The 15,047-nt window shown below is 46.3% G+C and overlaps 2 protein-coding genes across 10 annotated transcripts in view; both read left to right on the plus strand.

Moving 5' to 3' along the window:
* Positions 1-1,271: 1,271 nt before the first annotated feature.
* On the plus strand, positions 1,272-9,805 carry C5AR2 (complement C5a receptor 2). 5 transcript variants are annotated; one of them, XM_031458971.2, is made up of 4 exons: positions 1,272-1,728; positions 1,801-1,964; positions 4,946-5,015; positions 5,975-9,805. In XM_031458971.2, exon 4 carries the CDS (start codon positions 5,990-5,992, stop codon positions 7,001-7,003), a length of 1,014 nt encoding a protein of 337 aa, XP_031314831.1. In that variant the 5' UTR covers positions 1,272-1,728; positions 1,801-1,964; positions 4,946-5,015; positions 5,975-5,989; the 3' UTR covers positions 7,004-9,805. The 5 variants fall into 5 exon arrangements, with proteins under 5 accessions (XP_031314831.1, XP_064345533.1, XP_064345531.1 ...); XM_064489463.1 differs by having other exon boundaries at positions 1,816-1,964; XM_064489462.1 differs by lacking the exons at positions 1,272-1,728; positions 1,801-1,964 and adding an exon at positions 3,786-4,280.
* Positions 9,806-9,930: 125 nt separating this feature from the next.
* The window catches only part of DHX34 (DExH-box helicase 34), a 28,469-nt gene continuing 23,352 nt past the window's right edge, over positions 9,931-15,047 (plus strand). For 4 of the 5 annotated variants that reach the window (XM_010991679.3, XM_031458974.2, XM_064489454.1 and 1 more), the window contains exon 1: positions 11,769-11,858. The gene's annotated coding sequence lies outside the window, so the exon portion shown is untranslated. Of the gene's footprint in view, positions 10,594-11,564; positions 11,700-11,768; positions 11,859-15,047 lie in introns of those variants that run through there. The other variant, XM_064489453.1, reaches the window with a different exon arrangement.

Raw genomic sequence — 15,047 nt, forward strand, 5'->3', positions numbered from 1 at the left:
ACGCCGGAGGCTCCATAGCTGAGGACTTTTAAGGTCTAAGAAACACACTCCTGGAAACTCAAGATCAGAGAAAAGTTTGAACTGACAAAAGACAGTGCCCACCCTGGGCTTCTCTCGTGTTTGTCTCTCTTTGACCAGGGCGGGTTCCCACGGGGGCCCGGGGCTGGCGGGATGTGTGGGAGGAGGAGGGTCCGCCCCCAGAACGTGGTGGGACGGGGCAGAGGACATGTTTGCCTTTGCTGAGATCTGGGACCAAGTTCAGCCAAGACAGGGTCACCCAGAGATGCCCCGGTTCCCACTGTGATTGCCAGTCTCTTTAGATTTCTTTCTTTTTTTTTTTTTAATTGAAGTATAGTCAGTTTACAATGTTGTGTTAGTTTCTCATGTACAGCATAGTGATTCAGTTAGATATATACATACATATATTCCTTTTCATATTCCTTTTAATTATAGGTATTACAAGATATTGAACATAGTTCTCTGTGCTGAACAGTAAGACCTTGTTGTTTATCTATTTTTAAGTCCCAGTCTCTTGACACATAAACAATTTCCTCTAACAGTGCGAGTTTATTCTCTAAATTAAACAACAAAAGAAATGTATAAATGGGTCCCCCAACCACTAAAGCACACGTAGAAAAGTGCAAACACCCCAAACTGCTGAATAAAGGGTTCCGAAGTTGGAGTAAACAGCCACTTCCTCTTGCCCAGTCTGCATTCCTCAAATGTAAATTTTAGGAATTGATATCATATGCTTTTTCTGGTTGCTAATTTAACAAACATGGACAGAGCATATTCTGTGTGCCAGGCACTTTTAAATCTCTTCACCCATCAGCTAAGGCTCACAGCTAAAATGCCCACTTCACAGATGAGAAAGTTGAGGCTCAGAAGGATTGAGGCCCAGAAACTCATCAACAGGGGGACTTGGAATTTGTACCTTATCGCTGTAGCTCTCAAATTCACATCTTCAGCCTCTGTGCTGGGCTGGGAGGGAGGTTAGGAACCGCTATGCTCAGTGTCCGTTCTGTTTTAAAGAGAGAAAACAGAGGCCCATGGAGGAGATAGGACGTGTCTGTGTTTTGTCTGCCTCTGAAGCCTCAGGCCCTGAGCTGGACGGCCTGGGTCTTTTGGTGGAGGCTGTGACTCTGAGCTGTTTCCCGAAGAACCTGGGAGGTGGGAGGCTCTGTGGAGGGCGGAAGGAGGGGCTGGGCACACAGCTGGAGCCTGGGGCGGGGGTGGGGGCAGAAGGCAGTGGGGGTTTGGTGAGGAAGACCTCAGAGGGCCCCGCGGGGACAGTGAGTCCAGGCCAAGACCCCCAGGCCTCGAAGGTCAAACCACACGTAAGGCTGGCTTCCAGGAAGCCGGTGACATTGAGACTGTGGTTAGGGACACTGGGTCAGCTCTCTACACACCCATTCCCTCTCTGGCCTTCCCTGCTGCCTGGTAATTTGGGGATATGTGAGTCATGGGAAGAGTACAGTACACACACACCCTGGGAGGAGGAAAAGGCCATTCCTGTTTTTCCCTGGTTATGAGGATTGCCTGGGGCCTGTGAGGTGGCAGTGCCCAGCTGAGTCCCAGGAGGACCCTGGCAAATAAGACCAACTTGCAGAAATTCACCAGCTGCCAGACGCCGGGGAGAGACCTCAGACCTTCCAGGTCCTGGCTGTGGGCCTGGATCGTGCTCCCAAAAGGCATTTGGCTAACCTGGGGACCATCCTGCAAGAGACGGTAAGGATGGAGGAAAGGAGGGAGGGAAAGATGGAGGCAGAGAGGGCGCATTTCATAATCCTGGCTTTTCAGACTCATTATTTTCAGAATCCGGGAATCAGAACTAGAATTTGAGGAGTGGAATCTTACCATCATCACTCTGGAATCCACATCAGAATCTCAGACCCTTGGAATTTACTCAGGCAGCCCAACAGAAAGCCTTTTGTCAAAGCATCCACAAATATCCACATACTCAGGTATATAGGAAACCCCCTTCCCAAACCTACGGGGACTCTGGTAGCTTCTGGGAAATCCACCAAACATGCCCTTCATTCAACTCAGCGATTCGCCTTAAGAAAGATCCTTTATTTTCACATGTAACATACACACAGAAAATTGTACATGTGAGAACTGGGCAGTTATGCATATCTGCATGGTCTTCCCTCCACCCATCACACCCCACCCCCACATAGAATTCTTTTCCTAACTTTTGAACTTGATGGGAAAGGGATTCAGTAAATTCTCTGTGTGTCTGCCTCTCTCTCCTCAATATTATATTTATGAAGTCCATCCACATTCTCCTGTGTGGTTTGTTCATTCCCATGGTTAGAGAACATTCCACGATGTGTTTACGCATTCTCCAGTGAGTGAAAATTTGGACGGTTTACATCTTGGGCTGCTGTGAACATTCTGGTACATACATGTCTTTTAGTCAGCATTTGCGTGCTTCTTTGGGAAAGGGGCAAGGTATCATATGATCAGTTTCAGTAGATGCTGCCCCACGGTATCCCAGAGCAGAAGTTCCAGCCAGACTGGCTGATACACAGACACATGTGTGAGTTCACACAGGGGTGCTTGTGATCTCAAGGAACTGGAAGAAATCTAAGTGACCCCTTTGTGTCTCTGTGCCTCAGTTTCCCTCTTCATTCTTTTATTCACCAAATAAATATTAACTAAGAACCTGCTGACTGCCGGGGAAATGGGCATAATGATGGTACTTACCTCCTAGGGTTGTTCTAAGGGGTATGCCTGGTACCTAATAGGCACTTGATAAATGCCATCTATTATTTGAATTCTTACAGAATAATAATAATGGTAATTATATTGTATCTAAATAAGTATAATTTATTTGGTATACCAAATAATAATGATATCATAATGTTACTCATGAGGATCATTAAATGTCTTTTAGTCCGAGGCTGGTTAATAAGTATGACACGCCCAGCCAGTGGAGTGACTTCGAAGCTATTATGAAGAAAGGAGCCCGCGCATGTCCAGATGGGGAAACAGATCTAAGGAACATTCAATGGAAAAGATTAAGAGATGGCACAGCGGGTGTTGAACGTTCCCTTTTCTGCTTAATATATTGAAAGGGAAATACCATAGACTGAGTTGCTTACACACAGAAAGCTCAGATTTGAAAGGAAGAATTGCGAAGGGTGGGGTCTCAGGGTGAGAGGAGAGGGTGGCCTGGATCTCAATACCAGCGGCTAACACATCTTAGATATGCTGGCTGTGGACCAGGCACTGTGTTCAGTAATTCATGCCTGTTAACGTGATGAACTCTCATAACACTCTCTAGGGTAAGTATGTTATTCTCCTTTTGCAGATGAGGAAGCTGAGGCACAGAGAGGTCAAGTGACTTGCCCAAGGCCACACAGCTCGTGAGCATTTGAATTTTTTTTTAATTGTATTTTTAATTGAAGTGTAGTTGATTTACCATGTTAGTTTCAGGTGTACAGTGAAGTGGTTCAGTTATAATATACATACATACATATATTTTCAGATTCTTTTTTTTGAGAGGAAGTTGCCATAATTATTTACTTATTCCATCATCCTAACCATTAAAAAATTTTTATTTATTATTGATTTGGTGGGGGAGGTAATTAGGTATTTATTTATTTATATGGTACTGGGGATTGAACCCAGTTAAGCATGCGCTCAACCACTGAGCTATACCCTCCACCCCAAATTCTTTCCCAATGTAGCTTATTACAGCCTGAATGTGTTTCACTCTAGTGATGAAAATAATGTGAAAGCAGAGGGTCAAGCTCCAAACATACACACACACACACAAAGTGGCTTGGCTTTTTAGCAGCTGATTGGCAGGGGTGACTGCGCAGGGGAGTGTGCCCCAACTTCCCCTCTGTCTTTCCTGTTGGATCATCTCCAGCTGGAGCTCTGGGCAGGGCCAGCCAGCCCATAAGAATCAGCAGAGCCGCAGGCTCAGGTCACTGTGACATCATGCAAGACGGCTTACCTTGTCTCCCGTAGCCCTTGCTTCTGTGCCATGTGCTTTATACGTACTGACTCTTCAAGGCCTCCCCAAACCGGTGAGGTAGGTTCATCTCGGTGACTCGTTTCCCAGACCAGGAGACAGAGAGAGAGCCAACTGAAACTGCTCATCCGGAGTCACAGAGCCCGGGTCTGCTCAGGGACACTGGCCATCCTGCTTTGCAGTTTGCCTGAACCTAAGATTTTGGGATAATGATATTTTAGGGCCTGGAGTTTCAGAGTGGGACCAACACAGTTTGACCCTCAGCTCTGTTACTTGCTTAGCTGAGTGATATTCGGTAAGTGACTTAACAGCTCTGTGCCTCAGTTTTCTCATCTGCAGAATGGGTATAATAATAGTGTGAAAATCAGAGGGTTGTTATAAGGACTAAACAATATGGCATTTAAAAGTGCTTGGAGCAATGCCCGGCACATAACGTAAAGTACTCAACAGATGGTGCCTAATAATAATAATAATAATAATAATAATAATAATAGTTATGATTATTATTGCTATGATAGACAATGCAACTTATCAGCACCATCCCATGGCTCCCATTTTGCACAGAATAAAAGATAAAGAATTTACAGTGCCCGCGTGACCGCTGCTATCTCTCTGTTCTAACCTCCCCCCACCCCATCTACTCCACTCTAGCCGTGCTGGCTTCCTCTCTGTGCCTTGAACACAACCATCATGTTACTGCCCCCAGGGCCTTTATTCTGGCTGTTTCCTCTTCCCCCAGAGCCCCACACGGCTCCCTCCTTCACCTCCTTTCCAGCTTTGCCTAGATGTCACCTTCTCAGAGAATTCCTCCCTGACCCCTCATTTAAAATTCCAACATAGGAAATTAAAAGTTCCCTGTGTGAGTGTGTTTTTCCTTCTGTTTGCCATGGCATTGATCGCCTTCTAAAATACAGTGTGTTTTACTTACTGGTTACTTTTCTATCTGACTCTTCCCATCAGAAATTTGGCTCCGGAGGGAAAGAGGATTCTGTCTGTCTTGTCTCCTGCTGTGCATCTAGTAACAGAACAGGTACTTGGGAGTTGTGCCAGATATATGAATGAATGAGTGAACGAATGAATGGTAGAGAATTCAAAATTTTGTTCCTCCTGTTTTTCTTAATTGTCATTACTTTAAAAAATGGCTCTAGCAGGATCCTAGAAATATTCCGTTTCTCAATCTGGGTGCCAGTGACACAGATGTGTTCAGCTGAAACCCAGCAAGCGTACCTGTGTGATGCATAGACTTAGCTGTCTGCACGTTTTCCTATGATCTAGTTTATGTTAAAAAAAAAAGATGATGAAATTGACCCAGAGGTACATTTTTATTGCATCAAGATTCAAAAATACAGCTGAAGAAGAATCAAGAAAAACACTTTTGCTGTGAAGACATATTAACCTTTTCCCATCTTGACGGTTGTTGAGACTCCAATATTTTAAATTCTAGGATTCTAGGTTGCTAATGGACTAGAGTTCTAATATTTCAATGGTCTAGAACTTCACCCTCCAAGGGAGTCACTAGCCACGTGTAGCTATTTAAATCAATTAAAATTAAGCGCAGCTGGAAATTTAGTTTTTCAGTTGCACTGGCCCCATTTCAAATGTTCACTAGCCACATGTGGCTGGCAGCTACCTTACTGGGCAGCAGATGTGGAATATTTCCATCAGCACTGAAAGTTCTATTGGACAGGGCAGCCCTAGATTTCTAAACAACAAATGGCTAGGATTCTCACAGTTTCATATTTTGGAATTCCAAGATTTTCAGTGTGCTAGTGTTCTAACATTGTAGTATTCTAGAATTTCAGGATTCTAATAAGTGGGAACCCTAACACTGTAATATTCTAGAATTCCAATATTCTAATGCACTGGAGTTCTAATGTCTTATCCTGGTTTCCAAGATGGTAATAATGGACTAAGGTTCCTACACCCTAGGATTCCAACAGTCTGAGAATTTCCGTCTCTCAGGTTTCATGCCATTTCTCTCCTGCCCAGGTGTCTGGGGCCTGGATGGAGAACACGTCTCTTACCAACGAGTATGGGGATTATGGCGAGATTCCGGATCTCCCTGTGGACTGTGTTGATGGCGCCTGCATCTCCATCGACCCCTTCCAGGCGGCCCCGCTCTTGCTGTATGCTGCGGTCTTCCTGGTGGGGGTGCCCGGCAATGCCATGGTGGCCTGGGTGACCCGGAAGGAGGCCCGCCAGAGGGTCGGTGCCACCTGGTTCCTCCACCTGGCTGTCGCGGACCTGCTCTGCTGTCTGTCTCTCCCCATCCTGGCGGTGCCCATCGCCCACCAGGGCCGCTGGCTGTACGGGTCCGTGGGCTGTCGCACCCTGCCCTCTGCCATCCTGCTCTCCATGTACGCCAGTGTCCTCCTCCTGGCTGCTCTCAGTGCTGACCTCTGCCTGCTGGCCCTCAGGCCCAGCTGGGGGGGTGCGGCGCGGCGGGCGTGCCGGGTGCGGGGAGCCTGTGCGGCAGCCTGGGTGCTGGCCTTGCTGCTCACTGTGCCCTCGGCCATCTACCGCCGGCTGCGCCAGGAGCATTTCCCACCCCAGATGGAGTGTGTGGTGGACTACGGCGGCTCAGCCATGGCGGAGAACTCAGTGACTGCCAGCCGGCTTATTTTTGGCTTCCTGGGGCCTCTGATGGTCGTGGCCAGCTGCCACAGTGCCCTCCTGTGCCGTGCGGCCCAATGCCGATGGCCACTGGGCACAGCTGTTGTGGTGGGGTTTTTTGTCTGCTGGGCCCCCTACCACATGCTGGGGCTGGTTCTCACTGTGGCTGCCCCACACTCTGCGCTCCTGGCCGGGGCCCTGCGTGCTGAACCCTTGATCACGGGCCTTGCCCTTGCTCACAGCTGCCTCAATCCCATGCTCTTCTTGTATTTTGGGCGGGCTCAGCTCCGACGGTCACTGCCAGCTGCATGTGGCTGGGCCCTGAAGGAGTCAGAGAGCAAGGATGAAAGTGTGGTCAGCAAGAAATCCACCAGCCATGACCTGGTCTCAGAAATGGAGGTGTAGGCTAAAGGGAAACGGGTCTGGATCCTCCTATCCCATTTCACAAAACTGACTTCAGGCATAGCTGGATCCAGGGGCTCAATGATATTGTCATATAGTTCTTTATTCATTCAGCAAACATTCATTATGCACCAGCTATGTGAAAGGCCCTATTATAGACACTGGGGATGTAGTAGTGACCAAAACAGACACAAATCCCTGCCCTCAGAGAGCTGACATTTTAGTGGAGGAAGACAGATAATAAGAAATAAAGAAACACAGAATATGTCAAGTGATAATAAATGCTAAGAAACCTAAATGGGATAAAGAGGGCTGAATGGGGCAGGGATATAGGTCATCCAGGCAAGGCCCCTTGGGAAAGATACTATTTGAACCAAGACTTGAAGAAGGGAGGGAGGAGTCATGCTTAAACTGGAAGAAAAGCATTCCAGGCAGAGGGAACAGCAAGTGCAAAGGCCCTGGGGCAGAATGTGCTTGGCATATTCCAGAAACAGTGAAGTGGCCAGTGTGGATGGAGCAGAGTGAGTAAGAGGGAGAGTGGGGTAAGATGAAGGGAGAGAGAGTGTTGGGGGCAGACTTTGAAAACCTTGTAGGTCACAGCAGGTGTTTGGGGATCTTTGGGAGGATTCTGAGCTATCATTAGCTGATAAAACACAGAACACTCAATTAAATTTGAGTTTCAGATCAACAACCACCACCAACATTTTAGCATGAGTATGGCCCATGCAATATTTGAGACATTTTTATACTAAAATGATTTGTTTATTTGAAATTCAAGTTTAACTGAGCATTCTGCAATTTTTTCCCCCTTCAATCAGACAAGCCTATTCTGAACAGAGGAATGCCTTGATTTGACTTGGATTTTGATAGGATCCCTTTGGTTGCTGGTGGAGACTGGACTATGGAGGAGGGGGAGGAAAGTTAGGAGCCACTGCAGGTATGAGGAGGCTACTGCAATAGTCCAAGCAAGAGGTGGTGGTGACTTGGATAAGGATAGCAGCAGAGATGGAGAGAGGTTGACAACTTGTGAATCTATTTTGAAGGCAAGCCTATGTCCAAGCCCCTCAGCTTGGTATTTGAGGCTTATTTCCACCACTGAGTATTCCTACATTCTAGCTGCTCAGACCCTGGAGGAGACAGAATAGAACAGTGGCCCCTAGTAAGGTCCACATCCTAATGCCTTGAACCTGTGAATACATGACCTTATTTGGCAAAAGGAACTTTGCAAGTGTGCTTATGCAAAGGCTCTTGAGTCATGGAGAGTATCCTAGGTTACCTGGGTGAGCCAGTGTAATCACAAGGGTCTTGACAAGAGGGAGGCAGGACGCTGAGTCAGTAGGAGATAAGACAATGGAAGCAGACGTCAGAGTGATGTGAGGAGCCACAAGCCAAGGAATGCAGGCAGCCTCCAGAGGCTGCAAAGGCAAGAAAATAGATTTTTTTTGAAGCCCCTCAGACATAACGCAGACTTGCTGACACCTTGATATTAGACATCTGACCTCCATAATTTTAATAGAATCAATTTGTGTTAAGTCACTAAGTTTGTGGTAACTCGTTATAGCAGCTACAGAAAACGAATACAGATCCTCTGGGCTGGATTATTTTCATGCTGCTGGGCCTTCACTCAAGCTGGTGCCACTGCCTGGAATGCCCTTCAGAGCTAAGCTGTCCAATCTGGTAATCACTAGCTGTCTGTGGCTATGCAAATTCAAATGAATTCAAATTAAAAATTTCATTCCTTAGTTGCACAGGCCACAGTTCAAATGCTCAATAACCACGTGTGGCTGGTGGCTACCATATCGGGCAGTGCAGATACAGAACATTTCCAGCATTGCAAAAAGTTCTATTAGACAGTCTATTAGACGGGATAGCTCTAGAATCTCCTTTGCTCTGATCTTTTAAGTCACGCAGTAGTGACACCTGCATGCAGAGTCATTAATCCAGGACAGCACTTTACATATAGTTTTTCCTTTAAGGTAATTCTTCCAACAACCCTGGCAGGCAGAGGGAGATGCTTCATTTCATAAGCCGAGGCACAGGGACCAGAGGTTATCTGCCTAAGATCACACAGCAAGAAAATTACAGAGCTGAGATTTGATCCCATGTTTACCTGATTCCAGTGCCCATGCTTTTGATCCCCAAATTTTCCTTCAATGCCTTGTTCAAATGACATTTCTTTCAGGGAGCCCTCCCTGATTCATTCCCTTCCCAGGGACGAAGTAGTGTTCTCCGAGTTTCTGGAACACAAATTCTCAGCTAAACTGTAAACTCCCCAAGGGTAAAATCTGGGCCATTTTTAACTTCTGACTCTCCTCCATCCATCCCAGGCCTTAGAAAGAGCCAAACTATTCTGTCTGCACTGTGTTTTCTTCCAACTAGACTGTGAGCTCCCCAATGGTGGGGATCTCTTTCTGGCTATCTATTTTTTCTTTATCTAATACAAGGACACATAGTAGATCCTCAACAATACATATTTAATTTTTTGATATTTTATTCAGAATTCTCATGCTTGAATCATTGTGCCCAAGATTGCCTTGTAGAATGAATTATGTCCTGGGACAATTTATATAGCTTCATGAAAAGTTGGGAGAAATCCTGCTTTTAATCCACTGGGGCCAGGTGTTATTTAGAAGATTCTTTGATACGTTTATAAAAAGTTCCTTGTGTTTGTTGAAAAGTATTTTCATTTTTTATTGCATCAGCCTTACTTTTTGTTAAGAATGAATTTCATGAGCGCTCTCAAATCTATTTGTGTAGAAATTTACATAGAAGTTCCTTGATCATTAAAAACAATCTTGCTTTGTGTTTGTTATAACTTCCTCTTTTTGTTCTTAAGTTTGTTCTTTTGTTTTTGTTTATTTTTTAGCATGAATATATCGATTTCCTTGAGTTTCCAAAGAATCAGGTCTTAAAGATATTTTTCCAAGAACTAGTTTCAACTTTGCTACTCAATCCTAGCATTGGTAGTTTTTGGTTTTCTTTCTGACTTCATATTTGTTGTTTACTTCCTCCCAGTTTCCCTTTTTTTAAAAAAAAGTAGTTCTCTTTTGCAAAGTTTAAGCAGACGTTAATCAATCTCTTCCCCTTTTTCTTTTGATGATATATGAATTGGCCTCTCTGTGTTCCCAAATGTTTGATAACTGCATGCAACTTCCCACTTGACATCTCAACTCAAAGTACGAACTATAACTCAAAATGCTTAAAACGAACTCTGAATTTTCTCTCTCAGATCCTCCTCCGGCATCTTCCCCATCTCAGTTGATGGCAACTCCGTATGTCCAGGTGCTCAGGCCAAGAATTTGGGGTCATCCTTTCTACCTCTCTTTCTCTCATATTCCATGGTCAATCTGTCAGTCAATCCCTGCAGGTTCTACCTCAAAAGACCCATCTTCTCTGCTGTCATCGCAGTCCAGCAGCCCATTGCAGCTGTCACCTACTGCAGCCGCCTCCACCCTGGTCCCCTTTTCTCATCTAGATTGCCTGTAGCCTGTTCCCCACATGGGAGCCAGAGGATTCTGTTAAAAGCAAAATCAGCTGGAACTCTGCCTGTGGATCCCACCTCACTCAGATTAGAAGCCAAAGTCCTCACTATGGTGTGTAAGATCTCTCCTTCTCTCCACCTCATTCCCTATTATTCCCCCATCCCTTATCCAGCCACACAAGCCCGCTTGCAGGCCCCTGAACCCACTAAGTTTTTGGCCATTTCAGTCTTTGCCTCTGCTGTTTCCTCTACCTAGAATACTCACCCAGAGGGGATCCCATGGCTTGCAACCCCACTTTTTTCAACTCTTGGCTCAAATGCTGTTTTCTGGGAAATGTCTTCTCTGACCATCCCTGGACCAAAAGCATCACTCTTTACCCCTTCCCTGCTTTGTTTTTCTCCAAAGGGCATGCAGTTATGCTTGGCGTTCTATTTATTTTAATAATATGTCCGTCTGCCGCACCAAAATAGGAGCTCCACTTTGTTTTATTCATTTCTGTATCCTCAGTGCCTTGAACTGACTCTAGAACTGAAGGCTGTACCTTCTTAATGGCAATGTCATCCTAAGGAAAAAGGAGAATGACAGAAAGGATATAAAAATAAAAATGAAAGATCTAACATTTATCGAGTGCCTATAGGTACACTAGTGAAAATAGTTTCTGTACCTTATGTAGACTTTTTCATGTATTTTTTGCAACAATCTTGAAGAGTAGGTATTATCCTCATGTTGTAAGTAGGAAAACAGGTTCAGTGCCTCAGTGACTGGCCCGTCTAGGACGAAAGAGAACTCACTTTCCTCCTTCATTGAGTCATTCATTTAGCAAACATTTACAGACTATCTAATCCCTGTAGTGGATGCTGGAGAACAGGACTTGCAAGACAGAAATGGCCCCTGCCCTCAGGGAGCTGGGGAGTTGATTTGTATTATTTATAAGTGAATTCATAAGGTGAAATATACATTAATAGAATTATGCATTAATAATTATGAATTATAATAAATAAACCAAGGGAATGTTTTGATAGTGTCTGGGCCCCGGCCAGCTCCCTCGTTGGGCTAAAACCCCGGGGTCCTCGCGATTCCAGGGTACAAGTGGCTGCTCAGGTACAAGGTAGAGCAAGTCTCCATCGTCACGACTCCACAAGCCTCTAGAGGGCGCTGTCACCCGAGGCTCCGCTCGAAGCGAGAAGAGGCCTGAGAGTGCTGTACGCAAGCGCAGAGTGAGTCTTGGGCGCTCGCAGCTGCCCACTGGTCCTCTGTCTGCGGCGGGGCGGGGCGGGGCCGGGCCGTGAGGATGGCGTGCGCAGGCGCAGAACCGGCTTCGGGTGCGTGAGGGGCGCTGGGGACCGGAAGTGGAAGCTTTGGCGGCGTTTAGTGAGGTGAGGGAGGCGGGACGGCTGCGCGAGGCCGTGGTGGCGGCGGTGGCGGCTGTAACGGTGGCGGTGGCGGCGGCCTGAGTTGTACCTGGTTGGGGGTAGATTGGGAGAGAACGAGGGGTAGAGGGAAATCCCGGGATGAGGGAATGTGTTGGAGGAGGCCGAGGGGCCCGGAGAAGCGGACAGAGATGGAACCTGAGCGTTCCTGAGAGAACCTGGGGGTCGGAGAGGCTGAAAGAAATAGAAAGAAGCTTCAAGAAGCTGAGGGACCGAGAGACGGAAAAGTTGAGAGAGGGAAGCTGAAAACTAGAGAGATCGAAGGCAAGAGGCTGATGGGTTCATAGGGACTACGAGATAAATGTGGTCGCACCGTGAACTTGGGAGATGGAGGGAAACGTAGAGTAGAGTGGAAACTGGGGATCAGAAATAGTCCGAAGAGTAAACTGGAAGAAGAACGAGAGGCAGAATCGGAGGGAGACACCGACGGATAGGGAAAGGTGGAGATGGTGAGGTAGGGGGAAATTGACAACAGCTGACATGAAAGGGGTTGAGAGAAGAAGGGAAGAGCAGCTGACGGAAGGAGACTCAAGAGATCAGAACGGAGCGAGATGGATAGGAAATGGGAGATAAAGCCAGACAGATGAAGAGAGTAATCCTGAGGATGGAGAGATGGCGAGGCAGTGCAAATGGAGAAAAGGAGAGAAAGCAAATAGAACTGAGAAGACAGTGTCAAATTTAAAAATGGAGGGTTAAAGCCAGACAATGGAGAAATGAAGACAGGGCTAAATGAAGCCAGAATCCCTAGATTTTAATTTCTCATCTGCTACTTACTACTTAAACTCTGTGGCTCAGATAATGATAGTAGCACCTTCTTAGAGTTGTGAGGAAACCATCTGTGTGTGTGTATGATGTATATGTATGCATATAAATGTATATGAGTGACTTAGAATAGTACCTGATAGATATATGAGCAAGCCCTAAGTAAATGTTAGCTATTGTTGAAGCTTCAGACAATTGGGAGACAAAGTTTTAGATGGAGAAATGGAGAGAGACAAAGAGAGTCATGCTGGAGGAAGAGACAGGGATGGAGACAGAAACGGAGAGTCAAAAAAGGGTTCAAACAGAAAATGAAGTCAAATGGAGAATGGAAGAGGAGTGGAGTCAAAGGAAGAAAGACAGTTGCAGAGAAAATCAGACTGGAAAATAGACTCAGAGTGGAAGAGAATCAGATAAATGGAAAGAGATGGGGCCGGGCAAGGAAAGTCAAGAGAGATGAGGGTGGTGAGCAAGATGGACCAAAAAAGACAAGAACCTGAGAACTGCAGATGGAGGGCCAGAGAGGAGAGAAATAGGGAAAACCTCTAAAAGCCAGAAGCCTAGGAAGTATAGGCCAAGAGGCCAAGAGAGCAAGAGATGGTCAGAGACACAGGTACAGAGAAACGAGTAGATCCAGAAAATCTAAAGGGTGACCTAGGAAGAGAGACTCTGAGAGCCACGATGATGCTGTCATTCTGGCCACACGTGCCCGCTTAGGCAGTTAGCAGCCTGAGAGGACTGCACTCCTCCATTTCATTGTCCCTGTCCTTTTCTGAGAATCACTGGCTCAGGATCACAGCAGCCTTTCAAGACCTCTTCCTTTTCCTTCCCTCCTAGAACAGGAATTCCCTCTGAAGCTGCTGTGACAACCCCCAGCCCAGAAAGTGGTGTGCACTCCCCACAGGCTACTGCTTCCGTGGGAAGCCGCTCCGCCAGTTCACACATTCTTCACTTGAAACCTTTACCTGGCTCTGATTACTCCCAGAGTTGGCCCAGGTCCCTCTGAGACTACAGAGAACAAGAATCTCTGAACTCAGTTGCATGATGGCCCTGAGAGCCTGAAGGCAGAGTAGGTGAAAGCATCACTAATACCAATATGAAGGTGAATTGTGGCCTTTTGAGCTTACTTTTTCCAGGTTCTGTGCCTGTGGTTCCTCTCACTGTTTTCCCTATGTTAGTCACTGAGGAGAGAAAGCACTGGACTTGAATAGTAGTTACTATTTAGCTTCTCTGTGTCAGGCTAGGTTATAAACACTGCAGTGTTTTGAGATGGAATTGTCCCCATTTTATAGATGAAGGAAGGCTCAAGGGAGTTTATTTGCCAATGGCCACACATGTAGTAAATGCTAAGGCTGAGATTCAAACCCATATCTGCCTGACTCCAAAGTCTTAACCACGGAAGACTCAGAACACTTTTAAGGTCATAAACTTCTTTAAAAATCTGAGTGGTGGGCTTCCCTCCAGAAAATTGCACAGATGAGGGGATGTTCTTTATGAGTTAGAACATAAATGCAGCTAAGAATCAGAAGCCAAATCTTAAGCAAAAAGACACTTTCTTGTGTAGCTGTGAAGTGGAGGGTTGGAGGGAACTAAGCCTCAATCACTAAGTGATGTTGTCAATCTTCTCCCCCCCTTCTCTCTTCCACTTCTCTCCTTGTAGTCGCTCAGTGACCACCCTTGTGCGTGCCTCACTGTACCCACATGCAGGCTTCCCTGTAAGGTATCTAGGAAAGACTATTTGCTTCAAGAGCTACTGCAAACACTCTGGGTTTCTATCATCCTTGCTTAGTCACTAGATAAAATGAGAGCTTTTCTCTCCTACTAAACCAGAGTAGATTCCAGAGAAAGGCCCTGATTGGCCCTCCTCGGGTCATGTGTCCTCTTCTCAGATCAATCACTGGTTAAAGGGGAAGTAGGACACTGTGATTGGCCAGGCTGTTGTCACTTGCCCAACCAATAGGGGTTCTCTGGCTTAATGGCAGTGGGAACCATGTGGAATCCAAGAAGGGCTGCTCTGGGAAAGAAAGTGTTATCAGACAAAAAAAGAAAGTGCCAGGCAGGCAAAAACAAAACGTGTAATGCAACACTTGAAAAACTGCACTTAATTTGAAAGGGTTCCCAGGGGTCCTGAAGCTCAGTAGACCCCAGATTAGGATCCCTTGCCTTACTCTTTTCCTTGTACTGCACCTCTCTCCTGTTGTTGCCTCATGACCAGGTTCTGCTATTGACTCTCCTCCAGGTCAAACATCCCCTCCTCCAGAGATCCTTCCCTGACTCCCAAGCATGGTCAGGGAAGGCTCCCACAGGCCCCCTGGCTTCCTTTATCACAGCCTCCATCACTGGGTTGTCAGAGTCTGCTCTGACATGGGACCAAGA

Source organism: Camelus dromedarius, chromosome 9, assembly GCF_036321535.1.
Source record: "Camelus dromedarius isolate mCamDro1 chromosome 9, mCamDro1.pat, whole genome shotgun sequence".
Taxonomy (NCBI): Eukaryota; Metazoa; Chordata; class Mammalia; order Artiodactyla; family Camelidae; genus Camelus; species Camelus dromedarius.

Coding starts and splice junctions, on each gene's coding strand:
- C5AR2 (XM_064489461.1), top strand. CDS start 3,998: ATGTGCTTTATACGTACTGACTCTTCAAGGCCTCCCCAAACCGGTGAG. Junction 4,046..5,974: donor GGCCTCCCCAAACCGGTGAG/GTAGGTTCATCT, acceptor TCTCCTGCCCAG/GTGTCTGGGGCCTGGATGGA.